Here is a 19,486-nt window from a genome sequence, read left to right as displayed (position 1 = left end):
GGAGGGGGGGGGAAGGGAGAGGGGTAGATATCAGAGGTGTGTGTGTGTGTGTGTGTGTGTGTGTGTGTGTGTGTGTGTGTGTGTGTGTGTGTGTGTGTGTGTGTGTGTGTGTGTGTGTGTGTGTGTGTGTGTGTGTGTGTGTGAGCGTACCCTCTAGTGGCAGCAGGTCAGGACAGTAGTAGTGGAGAACAGCAGCTATAGCACAGCCATTAGACAGATCCCTTACACCAGACACCAGAGGAAAAGTAGGAGTCTGCTTAGACAGAACCTTATCCTTCCTATAACGGATCTGACAGAGAGGGAGGGAGGGAGGGACAGAGAGAGAGAGAGAAACAGAGACAGAGACATGAGAGAAGGAGAGAGAGAGAAAAAACAACAGTTAACTACCTATTGTTGAATTAGTTAATGAGACCAAAAGGCCCAGAATTACCCCACAATACAGATGACTTTGCCACGACGTTTAGAGAAATGATCAAGACATGTCATAAACTCCACAGCCAGCCAATAATCCACCAACACAGCCGAGAAAAGAAGTCTGACAAACCAAGCACAAGACTTACCGCAGTACAGTACTTTGCTGAGCACACACACACACACACACACACACAAGCGCACACGCTGAACAGAGTTAGGGCTCACATGTCAAACGAGACATTGCAATGAAAAGAGGGATGAGAGACAGAAAGAAAGAAACAAAGAAAGGAAGTGCAGAAAAGAGTTGTGATGAAGCAGTGTGAGCTGAGACTATAGCGCTCTCTGGTGGACATGCAGCGGAACAACAGGCAATACAACCACAAGGCACTTGAGTGACTGAACCACTAAGGAGAAAGAAGAAATCAAGTGAGACCAGAAAACGACAAGCTCCTTCCTCTAGAGAACTGTGTTAGCAGACTGAAAAACAACAAGCTCCTTCCTCTAGAGAACTGTGTTAGCAGACTGAAAAACAACTAGCTCCTTCCTCTAGAGAACTGTGTTAGCAGACTGAAAAACAACAAGCTCCTTCCTCTAGAGAACTGTGTTAGCAGACTGAAAAACAACTAGCTCCTTCCTCTAGAGAACTGTGTTAGCAGACTGAAAAACAACTAGCTCCTTCCTCTAGAGAACTGTTAGCAGACTGAAAAACAACTAGCTCCTTCCTCTAGAGAACTGTGTTAGCAGACTGAAAAACAACTAGCTCTTTCCTCTAGAGAACTGTGTTAGCAGACTGAAAAACAACTAGCTCCTTCCTCTAGAGAACTGTGTTAGCAGACTGAAAAACAACCAGCTCCTTCCTCTAGAGAACTGTGTTAGCAGACTGAAAAACAACCAGCTCCTTCCTCTAGAGAACTGTGTTAGCAGACTGAAAAACAACAAGCTCCTTCCTCTAGAGAACTGTGTTAGCACACTGAAAAACAACTAGCTCCTTCCTCTAGAGAACTGTGTTAGCAGACTGAAAAACAACTAGCTCCTTCCTCTAGAGAACTGTGTTAGCAGACTGAAAAACAACTAGCTCCTCCCTCTAGAGAACTGTGTTAGCAGACTGAAAAAAAACCAGCTCCTTCCTCTAGAGAACTGTGTTAGCAGACTGAAAAACAAGCTCCTTCCTCTAGAGAACTGTGTTAGCAGACTGAAAAACAACAAGCTCCTTCCTCTAGAGAACTGTGTTAGCAGACTGAAAAACAACTAGCTCCTTCCTCTAGAGAACTGTGTTAGCAGACTGAAAAACAACTAGCTCCTTCCTCTAGAGAACTGTGTTAGCACACTGAAAAACAACCAGCTCCTTCCTTTAGAGAACTGTGTTATCAGACTGAAAAACAACTAGCTCCTTCCTCTAGAGAACTGTGTTAGCAGACTGAAAAACAACAAGCTCCTTCCTCTAGAGAACTGTGTTAGCAGACTGAAAAACAACCAGCTCCTTCCTCTAGAGAACTGTGTTAGCAGACTGAAAAACAACTAGCTCCTTCCTCTAGAGAACTGTGTTAGCACACTGAAAAACAACCAGCTCCTTCCTTTAGAGAACTGTGTTATCAGACTGAAAAACAACTAGCTCCTTCCTCTAGAGAACTGTGTTAGCAGACTGAAAAACAACTAGCTCCTTCCTCTAGAGAACTGTGTTAGCAGACTGAAAAACAACCAGCTCCTTCCTCTAGAGAACTGTGTTAGCAGACTGAAAAACAACAAGCTCCTCCCTCTAGAGAACTGTGTTAGCAGACTGAAAAACAACTAGCTCCTTCCTCTAGAGAACTGTGTTAGCAGACTGAAAAACAACTAGCTCCTTCCTCTAGAGAACTGTGTTAGCAGACTGAAAAACAACCAGCTCCTTCCTCTAGAGAACTGTGTTAGCAGACTGAAAAACAACTAGCTCCTTCCTCTAGAGAACTGTTAGCAGACTGAAAAACAACTAGCTCCTTCCTCTAGAGAACTGTTAGCAGACTGAAAAACAACTATCTCCTTCCTCTAGAGAACTGTGTTAGCAGACTGAAAAACAACTAGCTCCTCCCTCTAGAGAACTGTGTTAGCAGACTGAAAAACAACCAGCTCCTTCCTCTAGAGAACTGTGTTAGCAGACTGAAAAACAACAAGCTCCTTCATCTAGAGAACTGTGTTAGCAGACTGAAAAACAACCAGCTCCTTCCTCTAGAGAACTGTGTTAGCAGACTGAAAAACAACTAGCTCCTTCCTCTAGAGAACTGTGTTAGCAGACTGAAAAACAACTAGCTCCTTCCTCTAGAGAACTGTGTTAGCAGACTGAAAAACAACTAGCTCCTTCCTCTAGAGAACTGTGTTAGCAGACTGAAAAACAACTAGCTCCTTCCTCTAGAGAACTGTGTTAGCAGACTGAAAAACAACAAGCTCCTTCCTCTAGAGAACTGTGTTAGCAGACTGAAAAGCAACAAGCTCCTTCCTCTAGAGAACTGTGTTAGCACACTGAAAAACAACAAGCTCCTTCCTCTAGAGAAATGTGTTAGCAGACTGAAAAACAACTAGCTCCTTCCTCTAGAGAACTGTGTTAGCAGACTGAAAAACAACTAGCTCCTTCCTCTAGAGAACTGTGTTAGCAGACTGAAAAACAACTAGCTCCTTCCTCTAGAGAACTGTGTTAGCAGACTGAAAAACAACAAGCTCCTTCCTCTAGAGAACTGTGTTAGCAGACTGAAAAACAACCAGCTCCTTCCTCTAGAGAACTGTGTTAGCAGACTGAAAAACAACTAGCTCCTTCCTCTAGAGAACTGTGTTATAAGACTGAAAAACAACAAGCTCCTTCCTTTAGAGAACTGTGTTATCAGACTGAAAAACAACTAGCTCCTTCCTCTAGAGAACTGTGTTAGCAGACTGAAAAACAACTAGCTCCTTCCTCTAGAGAACTGTGTTAGCACACTGAAAAACAACCAGCTCCTTCCTCTAGAGAACTGTGTTAGCAGACTGAAAAACAACAAGCTCCTTCCTCTAGAGAACTGTGTTAGCAGACTGAAAAACAACTAGCTCCTTCCTCTAGAGAACTGTGTTAGCAGACTGAAAAACAACTAGCTCCTTCCTCTAGAGAACTGTGTTAGCAGACTGAAAAACAACTAGCTCCTTCCTCTAGAGAACTGTGTTAGCAGACTGAAAAACAACTAGCTCCTTCCTCTAGAGAACTGTGTTAGCAGACTGAAAAACAACTAGCTCCTTCCTCTAGAGAACTGTGTTAGCAGACTGAAAAACAACCAGCTCCTTCCTCTAGAGAACTGTGTTAGCAGACTGAAAAACAACTAGCTCCTTCCTCTAGAGAACTGTGTTAGCAGACTGAAAAACAACTAGCTCCTTCCTCTAGAGAACTGTGTTAGCAGACTGAAAAACAACAAGCTCCTTCCTCTAGAGAACTGTGTTAGCAGACTGAAAAACAACCAGCTCCTTCCTCTAGAGAACTGTGTTATCAGACTGAAAAACAACTAGCTCCTTCCTCTAGAGAACTGTGTTAGCAGACTGAAAAACAACTAGCTCCTTCCTCTAGAGAACTGTGTTAGCAGACTGAAAAACAACCAGCTCCTTCCTCTAGAGAACTGTGTTAGCAGACTGAAAAACAACAAGCTCCTCCCTCTAGAGAACTGTGTTAGCAGACTGAAAAACAACTAGCTCCTTCCTCTAGAGAACTGTGTTAGCAGACTGAAAAACAACTAGCTCCTTCCTCTAGAGAACTGTGTTAGCAGACTGAAAAACAACCAGCTCCTTCCTCTAGAGAACTGTGTTAGCAGACTGAAAAACAACTAGCTCCTTCCTCTAGAGAACTGTGTTAGCAGACTGAAAAACAACTAGCTCCTTCCTCTAGAGAACTGTTAGCAGACTGAAAAACAACTAGCTCCTTCCTCTAGAGAACTGTGTTAGCAGACTGAAAAACAACTAGCTCCTTCCTCTAGAGAACTGTTAGCAGACTGAAAAACAACTAGCTCCTTCCTCTAGAGAACTGTTAGCAGACTGAAAAACAACTATCTCCTTCCTCTAGAGAACTGTGTTAGCAGACTGAAAAACAACAAGCTCCTCCCTCTAGAGAACTGTGTTAGCAGACTGAAAAACAACAAGCTCCTCCCTCTAGAGAACTGTGTTAGCAGACTGAAAAACAACTAGCTCCTCCCTCTAGAGAACAGACTGAAAAACAACAAGCTCCTTCCTCTAGAGAACTGTGTTAGCAGACTGAAAAACAACAAGCTCCTTCCTCTAGAGAACTGTGTTAGCAGACTGAAAAACAACTAGCTCCTTCCTCTAGAGAACTGTGTTAGCAGACTGAAAAACAACCAGCTCCTTCCTCTAGAGAACTGTGTTAGCAGACTGAAAAACAACTAGCTCCTTCCTCTAGAGAACTGTGTTAGCAGACTGAAAAACAACAAGCTCCTTCCTCTAGAGAACTGTGTTAGCAGACTGAAAAACAACAAGCTCCTCCCTCTAGAGAACTGTGTTAGCAGACTGAAAAACAACAAGCTCCTCCCTCTAGAGAACTGTGTTAGCAGACTGAAAAACAACTAGCTCCTCCCTCTAGAGAACTGTGTTAGCAGACTGAAAAACAACAAGCCTTTTCCTCTAGAGAACTGAGTTAGCAGACTGTAAAAAACAACTAGCTCCTTCCTCTAGAGAACTGTGTTAGCAGACTGAAAACAACAAGCTCCTTCCTCTAGAGAACTGTGTTAGCAGACTGAAAAACAACTAGCTCCTTCCTCTAGAGAACTGTGTTAGCAGACTGAAAAACAACTAGCTCCTTCCTCTAGAGAACTGTGTTAGCAGACTGAAAAACAACTAGCTCCTTCCTCTAGAGAACTGTGTTAGCACACTGAAAAACAACAAGCTCCTTCCTCTAGAGAACTGTGTTAGCAGACTGAAAAACAACAAGCTCCTTCCTCTAGAGAACTGTGTTAGCAGACTGAAAAACAACAAGCTCCTTCCTCTAGAGAACTGTGTTAGCAGACTGAAAAACAACAAGCCTTTTCCTCTAGAGAACTGAGTTAGCACACTGAAAAACAACTAGCTCGTTCCTCTAGAGAACTGTGTTAGCAGAATGAAAATAACTGGATAGTTGAGACACAGCAATATGGTGGAGCCACAAGTGTACAAGTGTGGAAGTGTACATGAAGACCAGATAGAGGGTAACCAATCAGGATCAAATCAGCCCAAATGTGTCATTCCAACCAGAATGTGAAGAAGTATTGATAAAACATACATGTATAAAGTAAAATCATAAATAACAGTGAATAAATAATTTATAGTGTTTCCATCCACAAACAGCAGGGTTGGAATGTCTGTCTGGCTGTCTGTTAGTTACCTGAGAGAGAGAGAGCAGCCACAGGGTTGGAATGTTTGGCTGTCTGTCTGTCTGTCTGTCTGTCTGTCTGTCTGTCTGTCTGTCTGTCTGTCTGTCTGTCTGTCTGTCTGTCTGTCTGTTAGTTAGCTGAGAGAGAGAGAGCAGCCACAGGGTTGGAATGTCTGGCTGTCTGTCTGTCTGTCTGTCTGTCTGTCTGTCTGTCTGTCTGTCTGTCTGTCTGTCTGTCTGTCTGGCTGTCTGGCTGTCTGTTAGTTAGCTGAGAGAGAGAGAGAGAGAGAGCAGCAACAGGGTTGGAGTGTCTTTCTGTCTGTCTGGCTGGCTGTCCGTTAGCTGAGAGAGAGAGACGAGGAAGAGGAGGAGGAGGAGGAGGAGGAGGAGGAGGACAGGGAGGAGAAGAGTGGCGTATACGTTACCACTGGAGGTTTATTCCCAGACTCCTCCTTCAAACAAAAAGCGATGGCATGCTGGATGAGGATGGCAGAGAGAAGGACAAGCGTAAACACCCACGGGTCGCCATGGGAACTGCCATACACAGTCACGTGACGAGGGGGAGGCGGGGGACAGGGGGGGTTGAGGAGGGGGAGGGGGAGGGGGAGCAGAGATACATTAAGGTAAGAACCACCTTCACACCTCCCCACGATGCACAGGAGAGAAGTTTCCCCCTAGGTACAGATCTAGGATCCGTTTCCCCTCCCCCAATCCTTAACCATCAGTGGGGAAAATGCAAAACTGACCAAAGATCAGGCCGGAACTTCGCCCTACCCTAGCCCCATCACCCCCTCCACCATCTACACTGAGTGTACAAAACATTAGGAACACCTTCCTACATTACATTTGTTGCACCCCATTTTGTCTCAATTCGTCAGGGAATGGACTCTGCAAGGTGTCGAAAGTGTTCCACAGGGATGCTGGCCCATGTTGACTCCAATGCTTCCTGCAGTTGTGTCAAGTTGGCTGGATGTCCTTTGGGTGGTGGACCATTCTTGATACACAGGGGAAACTGTTGAGTGTGAAAAACCGGCGACCCTGGCACCTACGACCATACCCCGTTCAAAGGCACCTAAATCTTTTGTCTTGTCCATTCACCCTCTGAATGACACAAATACACAATCCATGTCTCAATCGTCTCAAGGCTTAAAAATCCTTCTTCAACCTGTCTCCTCCCCTTCATCTACACTGATTGAAGTGGATTTAACAAGTGACATCAATAAGGGATCATAGCTTTCACCTGGATTCACCTGGTCAGTCTATGTCATTGAAAGAGCCGATGTTCCTAATGTTTTGTCCACTCAGTGTAGAGTTAGATGATGAGAGGTGAGTTGTCCTTAACCACAGGATCAGGGGCTGTAGTCATAAAGCCTCTCAGAGTGCTGATCTAGGATCAGTCCCCTCCCTCCTTTGAATCCTTAATATTTAAGAGGCCAAACTGATCCTAGATCAGCACTCCTACTCTGAGAAGCTTCATGAATACGGACCCTCTGTCAGTGACTATAACCTCAGAGGTTCAAAGTTCATAAGGTCAGGGTCATGTATATAGTGTCACACAGCAGGGAGAGAGAAAGAGAAAGAGGGAAAGAGAAAGAGGGAAAGAGGGAAAGAGAAAGAGGAAAGAGAAAGAGGGAAAGAGAAAGAGGGAAAGAGAAAGAGGGAAAGAGAAAGAGGGAAAGAGAAAGAGGGAAAGAGAAAGACGGAAAGAGAAAGAGGGAAAGAGAGAGAAAAGAGGGGGTGGATAGATATAAAGTATCTAGCATTTCGAAAGAGAAACATTATTTACAATAAGGCAGATATATCATGAGAGAGAGAAGAGAGAGAGAGAGAGAGAGAGAGAAAGAGAGGGAGAGAGAGAGATAAAAGGAACACACTTACTGGGACCAGTTTCCAGTACCAGCGGGTGGGACACTGCCATACGAGGGATGTGAGAGAGAGAGAAGAGAGAGCAGTATAAGTGATGGAAACTTTAGGGACATAGCAGTTTAGTCTTTAGTAGCAGTCTTATTTTGATGTTTAGAAATGCTTGCATGTGTTTATGTGTGTGTTTATGTATGTGTGTGTGTGTATTTATGTATGTGTGTGTGTGTTTATGTGTGTGTGTTTATGTGTGTGTGTGTGTGTGTGTGTGTGTGTGTGTGTGTATGTGTGTGTGTTTATGTGCGTGCGTGTGTGTGAGTGTGTGTATGTGTGTGTGTGTGTGTGTGCGTGTGTGTGTGTGTTTATGTGTGTGTGTGTGTGTGTGTGTGTGTGTGTTGTGTGTGTGTGTGTGTGTGTGTGTGTGTACTAACTGTTGGTTGAACAGGCTGTGGGTCTGTGCAGGTTGGGACCTCCTCATCCTCAGTGCTCTCTCTCAACTTCTGATTCAACTGCAGAGAGAGACAGACAGTTAGAGACAATCACATGTCAACATGGTCCTAATCTACAATGACCAGGTCGTGTTCTAGAACGTTCTGGTTGTGTTCTGGTCGTGTTCTAGAATGGCTTGGTCGTGTTCTGGGGTTCTATAAGACCTATTGATGTTCTAAAATGACCAGGTCGTGTTCTAGAACGTTCTGGTTGTTCTTCTGGTCGTGTTCTAGAATGACCTGTAGGGCTGGGCGATAAATCAATATCAATAAATATCGAGGTGGGGCCTCCCGGGTGGCGCAGTGGTCTAAGGCTGTGCTACCAGAGATTCTGGGTTCGAGCCCAGGCTCTGTCGCAGCCGGCCGCGACCGGGAGGCCCATGGGGCGGCGCACAATTGGCCCAGCATCGTCCGGGTTAGGGAGGGTTTGGCCGGCAGGGATATCCTTGTCTCATCGCGCACTAGCGACTCCTGTGGCGGGCCGGGCGCAGTGCACGCTGACCAGGTCGCCAGGTGCACGGTGTTTCCTCCGACTCATTGGTGCGGCTGGCTTCCAGGTTGGATGTGTATTGTGTCAAGAAGCAGTGCGGCTTGGTTGGGTTGTGTTTCGGAGGACGCATGGCTCTCGACCTTCGCCTCACCCTAGTCCGTACTGGAGTTGCAAGGATGAGACAAGACTGTAACTACTACCAATTGGATACCACAAAATTGGGGAGAAAAAAGGGGTAAAAAATAAATAAATATCGAGGTAATTACTTCTGTGACGCAGCAGGAACATGCGGAGAAGTGACAATATGCACGTGGAGAGGTATACGCCCACTAAAAACCACTTAGCACCTCGAGTGATGGAGTAGCCACTATTAACCACGAACACTGAGTGATGTCGACGAAAACAGTGGCAGCCATGGAGAAGGAGCAGATTCAGCTGGTTCAGTTATTTGGAAGTGGTTTGGCTTTTTGAAGTCCGACAAAGAGCAGAGCAACATTGGGTGCAAATTGTGCCGTAGACAGGTGGCTACCAAGTCTGGTAATACGACAAACCTTTTTCAACATCTGAAGCAAAATCACTCTTTGGAACATGCAGAAAGTTTGAGTTTGCGCCACGGTATTGATAAACGCCCCTCAAGCACCAGCCGATCTGGGGATGTTCACCTGAAGCAGTCAACACTGACAGCGTTTATGTCCTACGAGCAAACATCCAAAAGACACAAAGACATCACAAACGCTATTATGCATTGCATTGCTAAGGACATGCTACCAATTAGCACAGTGGAAAAGGACGGTTTCAAGAGGCTTATCAATTGAATTGACCCCAGGTACGTGCTCCCTGGCCGCAAACATTTCTCTCACCGCACTGCCTAAACTCTACGCCGAGTGTAGGGAAACAGTTGAAGAACAGCTCAAGACAGATTTGACGTATTTTGACTACCGATCTGTGGTCAAGTTACACGTCAGCGCCTTACATTAGCCTCACTATCCACTATATTGACAGAGTGGAATCTTCTCAATAAATGCCTTCAAACATCATACTTTCCCGACGACCACACGGGTGAAGCTACAGCAGATCGGCTCATTGACGCTCTGCCTCCTGGGGACTCAGTCAAGACAGACAGGTCTGCATTACAACGGATAGTGGTGCGAAAGTGGTGAAGGCCGCTCAAATCAACAAACGGACCCGACTGCAATGTTTTGGACATCGTCTGCACTTGGCCATAGGTAAGTAACCTTGTCAATTGTGTATATTGAAGGGATTGGTTAGATTAAACTAAATGTGCATTTTTTTTCATCATCTGATTAAGTTAAATATTACATTTGTACATAACTAAAGGGATTCTTGTGATTTTTACATTTTATTAAAATCTCTTGATTTCTCTTAGAGAGAGTGGGTACACACAAACGGGTGGATCGAGCAATTGGAGTGTGTAAGAAAGTGGTAGGTGCCTTTTCCTATTGGTGGAAAAGAAGAGAGACCTGCCTGTTGATCAAAAAGAACACCACCTACCCCAGGACGAGTTGGTGACAGAGTCACCTACCAGGTGGGGATCACGTCAAAACATGGTGCAAAGAGTCCTGGAGCAGGAGAAAGACATTTCACAGGTCTTGTCCAGAGGCAAGAAGACCCGGCACTTAACGCCCACCTAATCAGATATAGATGTTCTTGAGTCCCTCAACCAGGCATTGACCCCACTAGAATTCACAGATGCTCTGTCTGGTGAGTCTTATGTCAGTGTGTCTTACCCAGAGCCAGTACTACACCTGTTCAATACAGAGGTCATGAAACCTGATGATGGTGAAACAGAGCTCACCCAAACCATCAAAACGGTAGTCATGGACTATCTGAATGAGAAATATGATGACCTAGCCACAGATGACCTCCTGGACATAGCCTCGTTGGTCGACCCTCGGTTTAAAACACATTACATCGAAGAGGAGAAGGTGGGCCAGATAAGAGCTGTCTCAGAGATGGTCAACGAGGGACAAACCCAGGCCCAGCACAGGGAGACGTTGATGCTGCTTCACCACAACTACCAGCTAAAAAGAGAAAAGTCATTGGGCAGTTTTTTCAAAAAGCCATGTTCCACCACTACAGGTCTTACTGAAATCCAGCTGGTAGACAAGGAAGTCAGCTGCTACCTTCAGTCTCCTGATGCTGACAGTGGATCCACTGGACTGGTGGAAGATCCAACCAAACAACCTTCCCCAAGTCAGCCACCTGGCAAAGTGCTACCTTCAGTCTCCTGATGCTGACAGTGGATCCACTGGACTGGTGGAAGATCCAACCAAACAACCTTCCCCAAGTCAGCCACCTGGCAAAGTGCTACCTGTGTATTCCTGCGACCAGCTCCCCCTCAGAGGGTGTTTTTAGCACAGGTGGCAACATAGTGACCTGCCATGGGGCAACTTTAAAGCCAGAGACCGTAGACAGACGTGGCTTTCTGGCTTGTAAGACAACAACTACCCCAACTTCAACCGATATAATGCATATTGACTTGCACTATTTTTTTTTTTTTTTTTTTGTACTTCATGCTCATGACTTGTAAGGGTTTACAGCTTTAAAAAAAAAGTGGAGTTAAAATGTTATTTGTGAGTTCTACTTCTGACAATAAATAATAAACATTAAAGTGTTCAGGCAGGCTTGAGTCTGAATCAGATATGCACCTTTAAAACATATTTGATTAATATCGTGATAATTATCGTTACTGAATGAAAAAAATCTCTCTATATATATATCGTGATAATTGATTTGCCATATCGCCCAGCCCTAATGACCTGGTTGTGTTCTAGAAGGACCTGGTTGTGTTCTAGAAGGACCTGGTTGTGTTCTAGAAGGACCTGGTTGTGTTCTAGAAGGACCTGGTTGTGTTCTAGAAGGACCTGGTCATTTTCTGGTCGTGTTCTGGTCTTACCCGGTTAACCCAGAAGAGGAGGGCATTCTCCCACGGAGCCCCGCCTCCCATTTTCTCTGCCTCTGCCGTCATCTTGACCTTGCCCACCGTCTCCATGGCAGCCAGTGACATCAGCGAGTCAATCAGGACCAGGTGGGCCCTCTAGACCAATCAGACAGAGAGAAGCAGACCATGAGCCAATCATGAGAGAGCAAAGGATCAACAATAGGAGTAACGTTAGGGTTACACGCATGCACGCACACACACTTACACACACACACTGTAACACATACTCACACACACACACACTGTAACACACACTGTAACACACCGTCTTGATGGGCGTGTGGCTGAGGTCTTCCTCTGTGATGGCCACATCCTGGTCCCTGGGCTCCAGGCCCCTCTTGGTGAGGAGCTGCAGCAGTGCGGAGTTGTCCCCTGGGGGCCCCTGAGAAGCGGGCTGGGAGACCCCGTGGAGCAGGGCCTGGGTCCTACAGTACAGCTCAGGGGACAGGAGTAGTTGGGAGACGGAGGGCTTGAGGTGCTCCTGCTCATACTTGTCTCTGTACAGAGGCTCTCGCAGCTCCACCGGGACATTCTCTATGGTGGAGGAGAGGGGTAAACAATGAGGAACTGTAGAACTACCTGAACATTCTCTACAGGGGGACAGAGGACAACCTATAGAGTTATAACTGTAGAACTACCTGAACATTCTCTACAGGGAGACAGAGGACAACCTATAGAATTATAACTGTAGAACTACCTGAACATTGTCTACAGTGAGACAGAGGACAACCTATAGAGTTAGAATTATAACTGTAGAACTACCTGAACATTCTCTACAGGGAGACAGAGGACAACCTATAGAGTTATAACTGTAGAACTACCTGAACATTCTCTACAGGGAGACAGAGGACAACCTATAGAGTTAGAACTGTAGAACTACCTGAACATTCTCTACAGGGAGACAGAGGACAACCTATAGAGTTAGAACTGTAGAACTACCTGAACATTCTCTACAGGGAGACAGAGGACAACCTATAGAGTTATAACTGTAGAACTACCTGAACATTCTCTACAGGGGGACAGAGGACAACCTATAGAGTTAGAACTGTAGAACTACCTGAATATTCTCTACAGGGAGACAGAGGACAACCTATAGAGTTAGAACTGTAGAACTACCTGAACATTCTCTACAAGGAGACAGAGGACAACCTATAGAGTTATAACTGTAGAACTACCTGAACATTCTCTACAGGGAGACAGAGGACAACCTATAGAGTTATAACTGTAGAACTACCTGAACATTCTCTACAGGGGGACAGAGGACAACCTATAGAGTTAGAACTGTAGAACTACCTGAATATTCTCTACAGGGAGACAGAGGACAACCTATAGAGTTAGAACTGTAGAACTACCTGAACATTCTCTACAGGGAGACAGAGGACAACCTATAGAGTTATAACTGTAGAACTACCTGAACATTCTCTCTCTCCCCCCCTCTCTACCCTTCTCTATCTCTCCCCCCTCTATCTCATTCCCCCCACCCCCTCTATCTCCCTCTCTCCCACTCTCAATCAGTTACTACAGAGAGAAAGAAAGGATGAAAGAGTGAATGTACAGACTCTCTTCTCTCTCCCTCTATCTAGACAGGCATATCACACAGACATATAAAATGTTATCATCTGCATGAACAACTCAGCCAGGCGACTGCGTGCGTGTGTGTGTGTGTGTGTGTGTGTGTGTGTGTGTGTGTGTGCGTGCGTGCGTGCGTGTGTGTGTGTGTGTGTGCGTGCGTGCGTGCGTGCGTGCGTGCGTGCGTGCGTGCGTGCGTGCGTGCGTGCGTGCGTGCGTGCGTGCGTGCGTGCGTGCGTGCGTGCGTGCGTGCGTGCGTGCGTGCGTGCGTGCGTGCGTGCGTGCGTGCGTGCGTGCGTGTGTGTGCATTCTGCGGCATGACACTGCAGCACACACATCCCAAGGCTGAGCTCAGTGACCCACAACCCCTTGCTCTGCTGCTCTAGGAGAGGGAAGGATGATCTGAGAGATTGGAGCAGCTCTCCCACTGGCAAGGAAGGAAGAAATATCTAACTCTGGACTGGACTACTCCCCTCCTTCTCCTCTCTCCTTTCCCCCTATTCTCCTCCCTCTCTTGGAGTGGGCTCCAAGAAGAAAGAGAGAGGACAATAATTCCAGATGGGCTGTTGAGAGAGGGAGCAAGGGGAAGAAAGAGAGAGGACAATAATTCCAGATGGGCTGTTGAGAGAGGGAGCAAGGGGAAGAAGGAGAGAGGACAATAATTCCAGATGGGCTGTTGAGAGAGGGAGCAAGGAGAAGAAGGAGAGAGGACAATAATTCCAGATGGGCTGTTGAGAGAGGGAGCAAGGGGAAGAAGGAGAGAGGACAATAATTCCAGATGGGCTGTTGAGAGAGGGAGCAAGGGGAAGAAGGAGAGAGGACAATAATTCCAGATGGGTTGTTGAGAGAGGGAGCAAGGGGAAGAAGGAGAGAGGACAATAATTCCAGATGGGCTGTTGAGAGAGGGAGCAAGGGGAAGGAGAGAGGACAATAATTCCAGATGGGCTGTTGAGAGAGGGAGCAAGGAGAAGAAGGAGAGAGGACAATAATTCCAGATGGGCTGTTGAGAGAGGGAGCAAGGGGAAGAAGGAGAGAGGACAATAATTCCAGATGGGCTGTTGAGAGAGGGAGCAAGGGGAAGAAGGAGAGAGGACAATAATTCCAGATGGGCTGTTGAGAGAGGGAGCAAGGGGAAGAAGGAGAGAGGACAATAATTCCAGATGGGCTGTTGAGAGAGGGAGCAAGGGGAAGGAGAGAGGACAATAATTCCAGATGGGCTGTCGAGAGAGGGAGCAAGGGGAAGAAGGAGAGAGGACAATAATTACAGATGGGCTGTTGAGAGAGGGAGCAAGGGGAAGAAGGAGAGAGGAATCTGATCTAGGCTGCATCTGATGTTACAGCCATTGTTATCAGCAGGACTATGGTCCTTGACACATACACACACACACACACACACACACACACACACACACACACACACACACACACACACACACACACACACACACACACACACACACACACACACACACACACACACACAGAAACACACAGACATACACACACAAACACACAAACATACACACACACACATACATACACACACACAGAAACACACACAGAAACACACACACATCATGTCTGGCACAGGATCCTCTATTGATCTCTTATAGATTTAGAAGTCACTTAACCTCCATGAAGACACTTACTTTAACAGTTTACACTATAATACCAATGTTACAGTGCAAGACAGAGTGCATCTGTGCAGTGTGCCAGATGTTGACGTTTGTTTTTCAACTTCCGCATTGGGCTGACTGAGATTTCTATTGGGAATAGGCTACTAACAATATATGTCAGGTAGCCTTCTACATACGTCAGGTAGGCTTCAACATACGTCAGGTAGCCTTCTACATACGTCAGGTAGGCTTCAACATACGTCAGGTAGCCTTCTACATACGTCAGGTAGCCTTCTACACACGTCAGGTAGTCTTCAACATACGTCAGGTAGCCTTCTACATACGTCAGGTAGCCTTCTACATACGTCAGGTAGCCTTCTACATACGTCAGGTAGCCTTCTACATACGTCAGGTAGCCTTCTACACACGTCAGGTAGTCTTCAACATACGTCAGGTAGCCTTCTACATACGTCAGGTAGCCTTCTACATACGTCAGGTAGCCTTCTACATACGTCAGGTAGCCTTCAACATACGTCGGGTAGCCTTCAACATACGTCGGGTAGCCTTCAACATACGTCAGGTAGCCTTCTACATACGTCAGGTAGCCTTCTACATACGTCAGGTAGCCTTCAACATACGTCAGGTAGCCTTCTACATACGTCAGGTAGCCTTCTACATACGTCAGGTAGCCTTCTACATACGTCAGGTAGCCTTCAACATACGTCAGGTAACTTCTACATACGTCAGGTAACTTCTACATACGTCAGGTAGCCTTCTACATACGTCAGGTAGCCTTCAACATACGTCAGGTAGCCTTCTACATACGTCAGGTAGCCTTCTACATACGTCAGGTAGCCTTCAACATACGTCGGGTAGCCTTCAACATACGTCGGGTAGCCTTCAACATACGTCGGGTAGCCTTCAACATACGTCGGGTAACCTTCTATATACGTCAGGTAGCCTTCTACATACGTCAGGTAGCCTTCAACATACGTCAGGTAGCCTTCAACATACGTCGGGTAGCCTTCAACATACGTCGGGTAGCCTTCTACATACGTCAGGTAGCCTTCTACATACGTCAGGTAGCCTTCAACATACGTCAGGTAGCCTTCTACATACGTCAGGTAGCCTTCTACATACGTCAGGTAGCCTTCTACATACGTCAGGTAGCCTTCAACATACGTCAGGTAACCTTCTATATACGTCAGGTAGCCTTCAACATACGTCAGGTAGCCTTCAACATACGTCAGGTAGCCTTCAACATACGTCAGGTAGCCTTCAACATACTTCGGGTAGCCTTCAACATACTTCGGGTAGCCTTCAACATACGTCGGGTAGCCTTCAACATACGTCAGGTAGCCTTCTACATACGTCAGGTAGCCTTCAACATACGTCAGGTAGCCTTCAACATACGTCAGGTAGCCTTCTACATACGTCAGGTAGCCTTCTACATACGCCAGGTAGTCTTCAACATACGTCAGGTAGCCTTCTACATACGTCAGGTAGCCTTCTACATACGTCAGGTAGCCTTCAACATACGTCAGGTAGCCTTCAACATACGTCAGGTAGCCTTCTACATACGTCAGGTAGCCTTCAACATACGTCAGGTAGCCTTCAACATACGTCAGGTAGCCTTCAACATACGTCAGGTAGCCTTCAACATACGTCAGGTAGCCTTCAACATACGTCAGGTAGCCTTCAACATACGTCAGGTAGCCTTCAACATACGTCAGGTAGCCTTCAACATACGTCAGGTAGCCTTCTACATACGTCAGGTAGCCTTCTACATACGTCAGGTAGCCTTCAACATACGTCAGGTAGCCTTCTACATACGTCAGGTAGCCTTCTACATACGTCAGGTAGCCTTCTACATACGTCAGGTAGCCTTCAACATACATCAGGTAGCCTTCAACATACGGGAATCGATACAGTTAAGAGGCTCAAACTCACGATCGACAGACAGGATGCTATTGAACGGTCCCACAGGAATAAATTACACTTCCTCTATTTCCCTAATAACCAATCCTCAGTCCACTCTCCACCCCAAGACCTCAAGACCACGTTCTGTAGCCACATGTAGATAGATGGATGGTTCCAGATAGATGCTCTACAGACGGTTATACTATCAACACACGATCTGTTGATAAGCAACTGCTTGCTAAGGTCACGGTTAGGTTTAGAATAAGGGTTAGTGTTAGGGTATGGGCTAAGGTTAGGGTAAGGGTTAAGGTTAGGGTTAAGGTTAGGGCTAAGGTTAGGGTATGGGTTAAGGTTAGGGTTGAGGTTAGGGTTATGTTTGGAATAAGGGTTAGTGTTAGGGTTTGGGTTAAGGTTAGGGTTAAGGGTTAAGGTTAGGGCTAGAGTTAGTGGAAAGTTATTTGAAATGTTGTTGACAGTTATTGAACATCTACAAACCATCTACAACCTACCCAAATAAAGTGTTCCTGATAGAACTGCCATGAATAGACCTGAGGTTATTACGACTCCCTGATAAAATAAAGGTTAAATCAATAATAGGCCTACATGTTCTATATTCTACATGTTCTATATTCTACATGTTCTATATGTTCTATATTCTACATGTTCTATATTCTACATGTTCTATATGTTCTATATTCTACATGTTCTTTATTCTACATGTTCTATATTCTACATGTTCTATATTCTACATGTTCTATATGTTCTATATTCTACATGTTCTATATTCTACATGTCCCATATTTTACATGTTCTATATTCTACATGTTCTATATTCTACATGTTCTATATTCTACATGTCCCATATTTTACATGTTCTATATGTTCTATATTCTACATGTTCTATATTCTACATGTTCTATATTCTACATGTCCCATATTTTACATGATCTATATGTTCTATATTCTACATGTTCTATATTCTACATGTTCTATATACTACATGTCCCATATTTTACATGTTCCCTATTCTACATGTTCTATATTCTACATGTTCTATATTCTACATGTCCCATATTTTACAGGTTCCCTATTCTACATGTTCTATATTCTACATGTTCTATATTCTACATGTTCTATATTCTACATGTCCCATATTCTACATGTTCCATATTCTACATGTCCCATATTCTACATGTCCCATATTCTACATGTCCCATATTCTACATGTTCCATATTCTACATGTTCCATATTTTACATGCATTGTTTTCTACATAGGCAATTTCTATCTGAACGTTTCAAGACGTTGTGTCCTACTGCGTACTGCAGAGGACATTACAATTTTATAAAATGGGCGTGTTAGCAGGCCTGTAGGCTGACAAAGGGAACCCCCAGGTGCAACTGCCAGGGAAATGGGTAGGCTACATAAAAACGATTAGGCGATATTATATCCTTTCCTCAATGGTAGGCGTACAATCGCTGACCTGATATAAATTGGCAGGTGAGAGCGACGTGGATATAATCTATCCACTTCGCCTATCCGTGGTGGTGGAAGCTTGTCCCTTTGTGGCAGCTGTATAGCTGACGTTTAACCACAGGCTATATGAGTGGCAGTGTCACCTTCACACGATTGTGTGAATCTATAACACGATCTATAACACACAAGCAATGCATGCGTATGGCTACGAGAAGGCTGGACCACGGTGATGTAGCCTATGCGTGTGCGCGTGTAACACTGACACACATAAGGAAGGGATATCCATTTAGGCTACCACGCACGCGGTGGCATAGGCCTACACTCATATTAGCCTGATATGTGGCGCGTGCAACACATTTAACTAGCAGATAGGCCTGTTGATCTTGGAGTGTAGGCCTATATTATCATCCAGTAGTAGTACAGGCCGCTAGATAAATAATTGATTAACTGACGATAGAAGTATAAGAGGAAGGCGGTGACGTCATCCTCCTACGTCCATACCGCTGAACGCAAACCGCTGCACCTTTGAATCAAGGCCTTCTCTTTCTTAACCATTCTGATTTCTGAACCTATAGAATCACCCCATTTAAAATACAAAATAAAAAGATGAATGAACAGATACGCTGTAACATATGGCATTCAACGCGTTCACCTGTGAGAGTGAAATGGCCAGAGAAGCAGTAGCTAACAGCCTGTGATGAAGAGGATAGACGCATATGGGTGTGAGCGTTAGAGATGCTTTGTGTGTGTCGCCTATCACATCTGGCTGTAGTCTATAATCAGACACATCGTAGCCTTGACAACATAAACCTTTTTCGAATAAAATCTAATTATTCCATTGTTATTAACAGTAAATATCAATGATTCTGTCCAATAGACGCCCTGGGAAAAACGTGCACTTTCCCCGTTATAGCCCACGGACACCGGCCAACTGCATCAATAACGGGAGAAACATCAACCGGTAAATCGCCCATGATAAATAAAGCCCATTTTACCTGCGGATCCGTATGACTTCGCCAGTAGCCACCGGACACTGGCGCACACCTTGGCTCGGTTGAAGTCGTACTGATCCAACGGTTTAATCTCCGGTACCGTGGATGTCTTCCTCATCTCACCTGCATCCTCCATAGCCCCACCAGTCCACCCCGCCGTTCCGGGAAGGAAGGATGGAGAGCCGAGGAGAGGAAGGGAGGAGGGAGGAGTGCACGCGATCTACAAAGAGGGGTGTTACCGCAGCAGCAGCAGCTGCCAGCTTAAGAAATAAAAATATAACAACAGCGATTTAAATCCTAATTGTTGCTGTGTTGTGGCGCATAATTAACGGTGACTGCTGTGCTGAGACTGTCTATGT

At 45.4% G+C, this 19,486-nt stretch overlaps 1 protein-coding gene across 1 annotated transcript in view; it reads right to left on the bottom strand.

The window, feature by feature from the left end:
• Nucleotides 1-19,245, bottom strand: part of LOC120023767 (calmodulin-regulated spectrin-associated protein 3-like) — a 28,924-nt gene extending 9,679 nt beyond the window's left edge. The window contains exons 1-7 of the mRNA XM_038967867.1: nt 19,131-19,245; nt 11,821-12,089; nt 11,511-11,651; nt 8,047-8,124; nt 7,634-7,666; nt 6,181-6,231; nt 151-289 (exon numbers count right to left, since the gene is read on the bottom strand). Coding sequence (XP_038823795.1) covers nt 151-289; nt 6,181-6,231; nt 7,634-7,666; nt 8,047-8,124; nt 11,511-11,651; nt 11,821-12,089; nt 19,131-19,245 — 826 coding nt within the window. The remainder of the gene's footprint in view (nt 1-150; nt 290-6,180; nt 6,232-7,633; nt 7,667-8,046; nt 8,125-11,510; nt 11,652-11,820; nt 12,090-19,130) is intronic.
• Between the last annotated feature and the right edge of the window lie 241 nt (nt 19,246-19,486).

The sequence above is a fragment of the Salvelinus namaycush genome, chromosome 2 (assembly GCF_016432855.1).
Source record: "Salvelinus namaycush isolate Seneca chromosome 2, SaNama_1.0, whole genome shotgun sequence".
NCBI classification, from domain to species: Eukaryota; Metazoa; Chordata; class Actinopteri; order Salmoniformes; family Salmonidae; genus Salvelinus; species Salvelinus namaycush.
The sequence above is the reverse complement of the archived record's forward strand: the minus strand, read 5'-3'. Positions and strand labels throughout refer to the sequence as shown.